Source organism: Monopterus albus, unplaced genomic scaffold (genome assembly GCF_001952655.1).
Source record: "Monopterus albus unplaced genomic scaffold, M_albus_1.0 scaffold380.1, whole genome shotgun sequence".
NCBI lineage: Eukaryota > Metazoa > Chordata > Actinopteri > Synbranchiformes > Synbranchidae > Monopterus > Monopterus albus.
The window spans coordinates 227,581-240,815 of NW_018128260.1; the positions used below are offsets into that span (position 1 = coordinate 227,581).

Sequence of the window (13,235 nt, forward strand, 5' to 3'; positions counted from 1 at the left end):
AAAAGACTCATGGCTGTATTAGCTCAAAAGGGTGCTTCTACTAAATATTGAGCAAAGGGTCTGAATACTTATGACCCTGTGATATTTCAGTTTTTCTTTTTTAATAAGTCTGCAAAAATGTCAAATTCTGTGTTTTTCTGTCAATATGGGGTGCTGTGTGTACATTAATGAGGAAAAAATGAACTTAAATGATTTTAGCACATGGCTGCAATATAACAAAGAGTGAAAAATTTAAGGGGGTCTGAATACTTTCCGTACCCACTGTATATTCACTAATCCCTCTGTCTGATGGTTTTCCTAGATGCAAAGTGTTGATATCCTAGAAAGTTTTGAGGGCACCCTCTGCACTTCTTGTACAAACCAGAGATTAGCAGCCATTTGCTTGGGAAAACAAAAGCTATGCAGTTTATTATTTCAAACACCACTCCATCACGTGAGCTGTCTGTCCAGCTCCTATTAAGTATAAGCACATACTGTATGTGTATAATAACATCACATGAGATACGACAGTGGTTGAATTATCAGAAAATACTATCTGTTTCCTTTTTTGTGGAACATGGTTATACATCACTGGCATAAGAAAACACTGGTATCAAATGTGTTGTGTCAACAGAGCAGCATACCTTATTCCAGGCCCAAACCCTGAGATGCAATACAAAAAGATGGCTCGTGCAACTTCAGAAACTGGCTGGAATTGACAACATAACTGTCAATTCAGCCTCTCATACCTGGTAGAGCTGTTAGCACCAGTCCAAAAGTTACACCCAGTTAACAGAAAAAGCTTTCCTGAAAAGAGAAGCCTCTATGGCATCAAGGTGCCACTGTCTAGAACCAGCTGATCAAGTCTATAAAACAAAAACTAGGTACTAGGTGTTCAAATTAACTGCCTGTGTTTATGATTACATTTCAGATTTTGGGGTTTAATTGCTTGTTTTAAATATGTAACCCAGGGCTCCCAGTAAAACGGGACTGGATTGAAGAGGGAAGGGTGGGAAATTTGTATGAACCAGTTGAACTGCTTAACTGCCACTTATCCCTGCCAAACCCAGCAGTCACATGAGTGGCACCTTGGTTGCTACCATTGTTATCAGACACATGGCATTAAAGACAAAGTGTGTAAACCCACCTGGAAAAGTTGGCATCCCTTCCATAGCTCAACAGCTCAACAAGATGCAGTATGCATACATTTGAATGCAACTGAGCAGCTCACAGTGTATTACTACTGTGACAGCACAAATATAAATAGTTAAAATTTTGAAATGCTACAGTACAATATCAAAGCATACTGTGTTCTCAATATAGATATACTTACAATGGCCTTTACCTCACCTCCACACTTTTAAAGTATCATAAAGCACACACCAGCAAATGCAGCTACCTCTGTGTTACCTGTAATGATGATTTTTAATTCTTGTTTTTATTTTATTCCACACTCCATCACACCACCATCACTAAATTCAAAGGCAGTTACTCTCAACAACTCCTATTTTTTATGTGGTGGGGTGGGGTGGGGGGTTCTGACTATAAAGGAAAAAAAACTTAACATAAAAAACTATAAGGGTTTCAACAAAAACAACAAATACCAAACCACAAATAACTAGAATAGAAAAATGGAAAAATGCAGCAACAGAGGAACAGAAGGCACATGAGGAAGAGAAGCGTTGGACCTCCCTTTTGGACAGTGTCATAACTGGCAGAAAATGGGAAGTTAAAGAAATTGTCCACCATTTTGGCTGCACTGAACAAGGGGGGGGTGATTAGCTCCAGAAAGTCCCTGTGTTTGACTGCTGCCAGCTGAAAATGTTACAAGAAAAGATCCTGCATTCAAGATGTTACTTAAATAAAATACAAAAGAGGGGCAGCAGCAAAATAAATTTAAAGTACCAAAAGTAAAAGTACTCATTATCGAGAATGGCACATTTCACATTAATGTATATCATATTATTGGATTACATGTATTATTATGCATTATTGTGATCATTGCAGTTGGCAAAGGAGGAGCTAAATTGAACTATTTATATGTTTAGAATATGAATAACTGCTGAGTAGCTTCTGAATTTCCCAGCAAAATAAAAGTTTAAAAATGAAAATACTTGAGTATAGTACTTGAATAAATGCACTTACTTACTTTGCACCTCTGCTAATAGTAGTAATTTTATTTTATAATACTCTTTCTACTGCTTTAGCACTGCCAGTTCTCATAAGTTGCAAGTACTTGTGGTTTTGTTTCCAGGCTCAGGCAATCATACCTACAACACCTACAGTATTTCTATGTCCTGAGCTAACCCTCCCAGACAGTCATAAATCCTGTCTGCTTTTGAAAGATTTTATAGACTTGAACCTTAGCCAAAGTCCCAAGGCTCATCTGAACCATCCATCTAACCTGAACCATTCAATGAGTACAGCTTACTGGAGGCAGTACTCAGCATGTTGTGAAGGTTCCTGTGTTCTACATCTGCCAAAAACACCACAGTGAGAGATCTCAAGCAGCAGTAATAAAAAGACAAAATATAGGCAGAAAACTGGGTCACTGCAAACACTAAGAGGAAGTCAGTTAAGCTGTGATGTTTAGTTGAAAAAAATATGACAAAGCATGACTATAGGCAAGCAAATGGCATCTTATACTCCAACAGACCATATATATAAGATACAGTGTGTAGTCTTTATGTCTGTGAATGACTTATTTAACTTTTGAGCATATCTCAATATTTAGATTGAATTTATATGGCTGCATATAAATGACTATTTAATATTTAATAACTTTCATATAAAATGTGTATGTTTTATTATTAATACACATTACAGTTACTGACTTTTAGCAATGCAAAATTCAGCCCAACTATTCCCATACAATAATACCATTGTTTGTTTTTTCTCTGTCCCAAACAGACAATGAACAAAGCGTGGCCTGGATGCTAGTACTTTTCCACAAGGACAATATCATTAGTTTCCTCTAGGGAATGAGGGAGGCTGTGAGTCAAGTGGGAGTTGTTGGAGGAACATGCATAATGTGTAAGAGAACTGGAATGATATATGACAAATAAAATTCAAAATACTTTAAATTACAGCCATGGGCGCCGTTAGGGCGGGGGGAAATTAGGACGATTCTAAGGGCCCACAAACTTTAGGGGCCCACAGAGACTAGCTTTGGGTGAGGTAGAGGGCCCAACTTCAAATTTTTTCATAGGGCCCAAAAATACTAGCGGCGCCCCTGATTACAGCACAGTAAAACTGTGTGTTGTGTCACTGGCAGTGATGTAAAACAACACCTATGGGAGTTGAAATCCTGGCCGGCAGCTGTAATACACTTAGAAGGAAACGTCATTTGTTTTGTCATACAGGAGGAGTATCCATTACAGTAGATGAGTGTTATTACATGACACCTACTGTATGTATCTGTACAACTTAAATAAACAATGATGTAAAATGTGTTCAGATTGTTTGCTTAAGTAAAAGTAGCAATTCCAATCAATAAAATATTTCATTTACAACTAAATGTGTTTAAAGTACTCACAAGAAAATATGAAAAAAAATTATAAATACAAAAAAAAATATAAAATTACTGATACAGGTTAAACAAACAATAATCCAATGGTGTCCTCTCTCTATATCGACTTCAGTACTTTTATCACAAAATCTTTTTCAATTCACTGAACTCAGTCATCTTATTGTACACCTAAAAAAGGAAACTGGTGTCAGCTCAGTACAAGTTCAGTAAACACCACAAGGTTTTTTTTTTTTTTTAATCTTCAGTTACTCATTTATTTGTCATATGCCTGAAACATATAATGAGGCGCAGCACTTTTCAAGCAAAGGTGAATTAATGTCATGCTCTCATTCTCAGTCACTGACACTTGTGGATAAGTTAATGATAATCACATCTTCCTGCACATCTTCCCATCACACTATCATGAGACAAATGCTGGGTCAAGCGAGGAAGTGAAGGTCAGAATCTCAGAACACACTAGAGGGACGTAGCCCATTACTAATCAAGTTAGATATTTGCATGCTTACTAAAACCTGAGAGGAGACGAAAGCAGTTATCTCAGCTTATTCCCAACTGCTTCCCACACACTGCCCGCTGGAGTGTGCATGCTACATTTTAACTTGTTGCAGGACATTACTGATATGAGTCACTATCTAAATGGGAATAGAAATCATGGCCTCGAAATGCCACTGACTAAAAGAGATTAATTCCACAGTGTTGACTGTGGCACTGTTACGGGCATAGCGTTTTAGCATGACCGTTAGCATTATGATCCTGCTAGGTTTTTGCATGTTGGCCTCTGTGCTTGAAGTGTATTTTCATGAAGTAATGTTTTATCTACTCTTATTTTGTTATGGAAAGTTAAATAGGTGCAAAGTTTGGTTGATGGATGATAAATGGATGTGTGGAGCTACACTGCTAACAAGTGGGGATTTGTGACCCACTGTTTCAGCTTTTTGATTGGTTGAATCTTGTGTAAAGAAGCCTGAAATCAACCAATCCTGTTCTGGCTCTGAGCAGATTAACACCGCCTTGCTGGGTTTTAGGTAATCCTGGTCGACAACAGAAGCCTCAAAAACACTGAATATAAAAAACACCAAATGGGAGGATAACTTTGTTGCTGTCCAAACCCAGCATGAGTTCCTTCAATACAGCCAGAGTTTTAAAAACATCTTAATCACTACATACCGAAAAAAAATTACCCCTGAGAAACAATGCAGTTATTCAGAAGTTGCAAAATTTGTTTCACTAACAACATTACCGGAAGATAAATTGCAAAGCTAATCTGGTATGAATTAAAAATCACATGAGTAAAGAATGTTGCTGGTGTTGCAATATTCTCAAGTGCACCATGAATAAACAAATTGTGTTACTTCCCAAACCTTTCACAGCACATTACATAACAAATATATGTTTGTGTTTATATATATATATATATATATATATACACACACACACATACACACACATACATATATACATATACACACACACGTTTGTTTTTTCTGCTGCTAATTAAAAATGACACTGCACATTTTTCCTTTTACCTTCACAGAAACTTTATTTTGTCTCCAAAAATAAAATCCATAAAAATAACAATGTATATTCTTTCAGAAAGAAAGATAAGGTTTTAAAGCTCTTCCCCCCCGCCCCAAAAAAAAACAACCATCACTTTATCTGTATCTCTTACAGCATGTTATGCTAAATTTATGCTTGACACTGAAAAGGACTGGTCTATCATATTAGGATGCTGACCTTTTGACTCCTTACACTGTGGAGAAAAAAAGTCCATAATCTAGAAGAGCAGAAATGTTATTCACCTTGCTGAATGGTCTTTGATAATGTGATGAGTAAGCTCATCCAGTGTTTTAGTAGTCCAGCTGCAGATGTCTGAAAAGTCAATTCTGCTTTGCATCATCATTCTCTGCTGATGTTTCACATGGCAAAGTTTATTTATCACATTTTTAACCAATGTGGTCTTCACTGCACAAAATTTTCAAGAAATAAAACTAAACTCTTTTTTGTGTTTTTTCCTTTTATCACATCAACATTGCACACTAAGACACATTTGGTAGGAGGTTTATGAAAGATACAAGGTGACATTTCAGCACGACAGTTCACAAAAAGGTACAATGACACACAGTAGATACGCAAGAGATAGCTTAAAGGAAATGGATAAAGTAGGTGATCCAAGGAGCCCTGAATTCTATTCCACACAATGTTAACACAATGCAAGAGACACACATTTTAAAGATGTGAAAACAAGATATGAATAAGATATGACTGACAGAATCGTGAGCAGTGGAGTTTTTTGGTATGATACAATATTAATACATAAAAAAGCAGTATGTTGCTTTTGAAATCTAACAAAGAAAATACACACACACACACACACACACACACACACACAAGTAGAAAACGCAATACATAAACAATCAAATAATAGCAGTACAGCTCTGGATGGAGCTGGAATTTGGTCATCACTGACAACACACTGAACAGCCAGTCAAAGTGAAAAAGTACCTTTTTTCCCCCCTCTTACTTAGTCTTGGAGAAAAAAAAATATTTCAAAAGGGATCATTTCTCATTTTTGCTTAACTCCATTTTCTGCACTGCAAACCATACTGTATAACTGTAAGCTTGACAAAATAAACCAATTGTAAATACCTTCACTAAGCTAAACCAAAGCAGTAATTAGTGTATAATGTCCACCTTAAATTTGCCATGATACACCAGAGAAACAATATTTCTTAACACTTAAAATTACTTGTTGTTCCTTAAACATAGTTTTGTTCCCCCCATAAAAAAAATACAGGCTTTGATATCACACATGAGGACAGTATTAGGCTGTTTGCCAACAACCTCATGACATGTCTAGGGCACAGTATTATTAAACAATAATCACATACTCGATGTTCTGTTAAAAGTGTAGTAATAATCATAGTATTCAGCAGCAGAAACTTGTACAAAACTGTCATGGTTTATACCGCAACATAGGTTTGTGTTACTACAGACATAGCATCTATGCTACAGCAGCAACTAAGCTTCTAAGGTCACTGTCAATAAGAGCAGAGAGGGACAAGTGCATACATCAAATAAGGCAAATATTAAATTCACTTAAAAGTACTAATATTCCAAAAATCCCAGATATTCTGAATGCAGGATTAACAACAAATGCTGTACAAAATGGACACGCCAGTGCCAAATGAGCTTCAGTCATAAAAGAGTACAGTTTTTCATGTGGAGAAGTTTTAATCATTTCAAAGAAATGATTATAATAAGCTTAGATCCCTGTTAGAGCTACAAAAAAACAATTAGAGATATCTGTGAAAAGTCAACCATTTGTAACATTCAAACCCCCCATATAACCTCCACCTTCAAAAAAGCCTCCACATCAGTCCCCATTAGTTCAGTGCAGAGTTCAACTACAGTGAGAAATAAACAAACATGAAGATACCCACAGAGCAGACACATAACAAGCCCAAGTTGAGGAGAAGTTTAACTCTAGGTGGCTCATACAGTAATTCTGAGATGACTCTTGCATCCTCCTGTGCCACACTTTTCTGAGCACTCTTTGTTCCTTCTTTGTATCCACAAAACCAGTCCAGTAAACACATGCACCTGCTTCTCTCCCCATTCACATGGCAGCCTTCCTCTGCTCGGATCATCTCATTTCCAAACCGTTCTGCAGGGGTGGTAGCAGGGGATGTGTCTGTACTCGGCGTTGCTGGGTCATGGTCAGTGGACAGTACCAGGAGTTTGACATCTGCCCCATCCAAACAATTCTCCTTCCTGACATCTGGGGGCATTTCCTTTTGGAGGCCTCCATTGCCATTACAATGACTCTTGTCAGTAAGCCCGTAAATTTTCTCTTTGTCCTTTTTGGGAACCATTTCAATGTTGCGGAGCCCCCAGAAAGTGGTAGTGCGTATTTGCTCCTTATCTGGTGGAGAGGTGCAGAGGCTGACCACGACTGCCACCAGCCCTGAAATCCAGAACAGCCCGGCAGCAAAATACATGTAATGAACATGAACAATGAATGCAGGCCTATCATCGGGCTGGTCACAGCGAGGCTGGCGATAAATGAAAGCTAAGATCAGCCGTATGGTACCTAGTGCAAAACCTGTCATGCCTCCCCAGAATGCACCTTTCTCATTGCACCGGTTCCAAAACACACCTAACAGGAAGAGGACAGCAATTGGTGGAGTGAGGTAACCAGCAACTTCCTGGATGTAGAGGTATGTCTGTCCACCTTGCATTTCAATAATAACAGGGACCCAGGCAATGCTGATTGCCACCATGAACACAACAAACAGGCGGCCCACAATGATCAGCTCATGCTGGGACGCCTCCTTCCGAACAGTTTGATAGATGTCCAGGGTGAAGATGGTGCTTGCGCTGTTAAAAATCGAGTCAAGGTCACTCATCAGGGCAGCAATCATGACTGCCATCATCAGACCCCTGAGACCTACAGGCATCACTGCCATGACCAGGCGCGGGTAGGCGATGTTTGAGCAGCCAGCCTGAGAACCACACACAGCCATACAGTGCTCTGGTCCAATGCAGGCAATCTCATCTGCAAACATGATGCGAGAGATCATTCCTGGAATGACTATGACAAACATGGGCAGGATCTTGAGAAATCCAGCCATGAGTGTTGAGCCCTTAGCATGAGCAATGTTCTTTGCCGCTAGTACTCTCTGAACAATGACCTGATCAGCACACCAGTACCAAATAGACGCAGGGGTCTGGCCAAGAATGAAGCCTGGCCAAGGTATGTCTTCATCCAGAGGACCTCGAAGGATACGTAGTGAGTTTGGTTTAGGCTCAATGCGACAGGAAGGCGAATAGGTAAAATTTCCAGTAGCTATTATAGCAGAAACATTGGGAACTGCCTGCATGTATTTAGTTCTGACACCCTCTAGTCCACCAACTTTGATTAGGCTAATAATGGTTAAGGTTAGAGCGCCACAGATCATCAACACCGCCTGAAGGGCATCAGTGTACAGTACTGCCACCAGTCCACCAGTGACAGTGAGCACTGCAGTCATACTGATGAGCAGAACAATTGACACATAAAGGTTCCAACCCAGGGACTCCTGAATAAAAAGAGCTCCAGCATACAAGTCCACAGACAGCTTGGTAAAAATGTAAAGCATCACAGACAAGAAAGCAAAGTAAACCTTTAGCCTGTTGCCACCATAGCGTTTCGACAGGTACTCAGGCATGGTGTAGATTCCTGAGTGGATATACACGGGGATAAACACCCAACCAAGCAACTGCAGAAGCAGAAGTGCATTAAATTCCCATGCGCCAACAGCAAAGCCGCTTGCTGCTCCTGATCCAGCCAGGCCTATGAAATGTTCACTGCCAATGTTACTGACGAAGAGTGATGCACCTACGACTATCCAATTCATGGAGCGTCCAGCCAGGAAGTAGCCACTCACAGTGCTGCGATTGGCTTTCCACATGGCCAAAAACCCGATGACTAGTACCAGGACAAAATACAGTGCTACCACAGATATGTCTGCGGCTTCCATTTTAGGACCCATTTCTACAGGTTACTTTTCAAAAAATCTCTAAGAAGCTCAGAACTGTATGTATCCTTCCAAAGATGGGAATGTAAATGCTCAAATGTTATGGATGTAATTAAACCATAAGCAATGGAAGTGCTCTGCTTTGGTTTGCTGTCTGGATGGAAGCTGTGGTATCCACCATCAGGTCAGATTCACTAGGTATGCTTCAGAGGGGGTTATCCACCAGCACTGAGGTCTTTTTAGATTTAGAAGAGTATGTTGTAGGCCTGAAAAGCCTTGAGTTAACATTCCTGCAAGACAGCAAAAACAAAGAACACCTCATTAGAGCCATGATTTGAGAGGGAAAAACTATTAACACAAATGCTTGAAAGAAAAAACTGAATATCATAATTCCTAATATTATCAAAATCACAGATATAAGAAATGGTGAGATGTGACATCACTCTAAACCATGTACAGATTAATCAGATTGTTAATTTGGTTTTGCAACAGCAGTATTTCTCCAGCAACGGTCATTAACACGAAGGGCTTAAGTAACTGTAAATGCTTACGAGACCTTAATAACATTATGTAAGAAATCAAGAAGAGTCAAGGAGGAGTAAAAACATGTATCCAACAACTAAACAGTTCCTACATTACCTAGTAAGTAGCCTGACATTCTTCATATTGAAAATCTTGCGAAATTACAACCATGCCTGCATGAGAGCAGTACCAAGCATTTTTTGGAAAATGCTGAACACAGCCAATCTTTTCTTGAACATGATGGATGCACAAGCCCACAGGACATTATTCAACCAAACAAAATAATTGTGAATTTTACAACAGCATACCATAATCCATAAACAGATTTGTTACATAATCATTACCAAATTTAAACCAAACCCCAGCCTAGAATGAAAATACTATGTGCAACATGCTGTACAGTACAATAACGGCTAATTAGATGGGTCAAATTAAACCTCTGTGTCAGCAAACAGCAATATGCACAAAGATGTGTAAGCACATCTGTTCTGTGTCAGTCTCTCTCTCTCTCTCTCTCTCTCACACACACACACACACATTTGGATGTCTGGCCTCTCTTGAGGTTTCAGCCTGCCATGCATGGCAGAAAATAACCCCACACCTTCATCTTCACAACCAGGCTTTATACATAACCATCCTTCTCTCTAAAAGAAGTCTTTGTTTTCATTTTACCATCTCATCATCAACAAGGGCTACACTCCATGTGCTCACCATAAACTAAACTGGCCAAGAGAATCTGGCTCTTGAAATACAGCAAGGCTGTTCAACAGAATAACATAATTTTATTTTCATGTTATATAATGCAGGATTCAAAGATAATCACCACCATCCCAGTGTGCCAGTAATACAGCACTCAACTAGCTCACTGCCAAAATAATAAAATATGATGTTTTTATTGCCACTGGGACAGTAACTGGAGGATATGTATTTTTGGGTTCAATAAAACAACAGGTGCTATAGGGTAATTCAGTTTCTTTATTCTACAAACAAAACATATTGAAGAGCAAGACTTTGGTACTGCAAACTTTCTTTGCAACTAAAAAAGTTCTAGAAATCTGAAGCATTTTCATTTCAAACAAAAAAAGGATACTTAACTCCTTTTTCCTTGTTTGCATGTTTTGGTTGCTCGCCTATAAACTTTGCTGTCAGCGCACAGGATTTTTGTTTCTGTGGTTTTGAATATGCGTGTGTGAGCTCTGCTACAACAAAGTTCATTGTAAGAGTGTACCAGGTTCAAGTTCAAAAGCCAAGAGAGAGAATGGAAAAGCAGCCCTGGCATGCCTGAAGACCAGAGCAGTCATTTAACTAAACTTGGCATAAATCCCACTAACTGTCAAAAGAAAGTTGTTAAACAACATCCTGTCTGCAACTACAATATAGACTCTTGCACAAGCGCACATAGCTTAAAGGGCATTACTACTGTAAATCCTCCACCTGTGTTAATGAATATACTATCAATTCTCTGATGCGTGTTGAGTCGTCAAAGGAACAGCAGCAGAATGGATAGGCCCAATCTACGGTCAGGAAATTTCTAGAACAGTCATCTCATTCATCCCCACTGCAAAATCTGCGCATCTTCAAGGAGCTTGTATCGATTGTTATTATCCATCTTAAACGCACCGCTGGATTGATATATGGCTGTTTAACACTACATGTAAGACTGGCACGTAATGTTACTCAGGTGTTTGAAGCATTTCTGCCTGGCTGATGTCAGTGTTCAAATAAAACGCTAGGTCAGTGACAGTCAGCTGAGATATTTGACAGAGGAAATCAATGGTAGACCAAACGTCATTAGCGAAAACACAGCTCCGCGGTCTTAAACTTATACATGAACGCATAACGTTATTTTAAAGGATACAAAAAGGGTTAGTCGAGTACTCAGGTAGCAGCCTCACACTATCTCACCTGCTCCACTCTTAAAACACTAAACACTAAACAAATACGTTACCTCGTAAGTGTTAGCAAAATGCGCTAAAGATGCTAAAATGCGTCATAGAAATGTGTATGAAGAAGATGCGGCGCCCTCCGGCATACACGTCCCCATCCAGGATCGGTGCGTCGTCGTACCACACAGTGCAATAATGTGACAAATGAGGAGTTTGCAGCCCATGAACTCCTCCGTGTCTTCAGTTCCGCTGGAGCTGCGATGCACGTCTGATAGCACGCTGCCTCTCCTCCTTAAAGGAACCAGTTGCGCTCCACGCCCCACACGTGTAGCAGACCCGTGATGCGTTCGGGTGCACAACGCCTACTGGAAATTGCCGCAGCTAATAATGCAGGACTCTTGTAATAACCTGCATCATACCGCATTAAAGAATGAGAAGGGCACGGGTATTCGTTCAAACACATACGCACTTTCAAGTGCTTGATTTAGATGAGGAAAAGCACTTTGTTTTAACGTATTTTAACTTAAAAGAACAAATCATTTGCATCTACTGTATAGGCTAAGTTCAAACTGATGGGAATTAAGCAGTGCCGGCTCTTCTCAACGTTATAATAGGCTACTTCACTGAAAATGAAGATTATGTTTGTATAGATGTTTGTCTGTACTGCCATTGACTGGAGAGAGTTGTCCAAGTTCTTATTAACCCATTGACTTCTTGTTTTTCTTTTCAAACAGTAAACCTCATACTTCCCCTAGGCAATTCCTGCAACCACAAATAGTCAAGGTGGCTAATTAACCAGAAATAGGCTATCACACATCTATAAGCTGCTGCAAGTCACAGAAACTACCGGAAGCCTACTCTGACTCATTAGACATCTATAATCAGATTTTAAGATGAAACTTGAACCATCAAGAAACCACCAGCTGCAGCCTCATTGAATAACAATCTAGCTACGGATTTTTATTTTATTTTATTTTCATTGCCTTTTTCTTGCAGCCTCACTTGAATTTAAATTCGTTCTGCATGATAAGCATGATCATAAGAGACACAAATTTATACATACTGATCTTTTTCAACAAAATGTGTTTTCATTTTACAAGTGACCTGGCACAGATGAAGCAATTCATTGGGGAGCATCAAGCTACTGGTTAAAAGGAAATGGTTGTCATTTTAGAGCAATAGGAAGAAATCCACAACTCGAAGTCCAACTACCACCACTATCACATGGGCAGAAGGTCTTGTGGGTTGGTTGTTTAAAGTTGCAACATAACAATGTTTCTCGTGGTGGAGTATTAAGTATAGAGTTGACTCTAATAACACAAGAAATAGCCTAATATTGTTATATGAAATATGAAGGAAAATCTCTCTGAGCTGTGGGTGTCTGGCTTCATAGTCAGACCCCAAACACAATTTTCATCTTATGTGTATATGTCACATGAAGTTGCACAGTTTTCCATGTTTTCATTTATCATTTATATTTCTATACACTGTGATTTAACACTTAAATGTGTATTACATTCGGATATCTATTTACTGGATGGATATCTGAGCATGTGTGCAGGTTTACTTTACAACTGAAGCTGTCCAATTAATTTGGTCCTTTGTGTGCATGCCAGGCAGGGTGCATAATGTAGTGTTTGCCTATCTAAGAGGTTAGGTTTGTAGTAGCACGGAAAAAAACCTATCACTTTAACTACCACCAGTACTACAACTGCTGCTAACTTAACACTATTAAAGCTTAATGACTGCTATAATAAAAGTCACTCTTCTACAAACATAAAAAACAACTGTCCGCTGAAGCGT

At 39.1% G+C, this 13,235-nt stretch overlaps 1 protein-coding gene across 1 annotated transcript; it reads right to left on the reverse strand.

Annotated features, from left to right (window-relative positions):
- Nucleotides 1-5,021: 5,021 nt before the first annotated feature.
- slc5a3b (solute carrier family 5 member 3b) lies at nucleotides 5,022-11,745 on the reverse strand. The gene is made up of 2 exons (XM_020585838.1): nucleotides 11,495-11,745; nucleotides 5,022-9,314 (listed from the first exon to the last, which is right to left on the reverse strand). The coding sequence occupies exon 2, from the start codon at nucleotides 9,037-9,039 to the stop codon at nucleotides 6,913-6,915; it is 2,127 nt and encodes a 708-aa protein (XP_020441494.1). The 5' UTR covers nucleotides 9,040-9,314; nucleotides 11,495-11,745; the 3' UTR covers nucleotides 5,022-6,912.
- Between the last annotated feature and the right edge of the window lie 1,490 nt (nucleotides 11,746-13,235).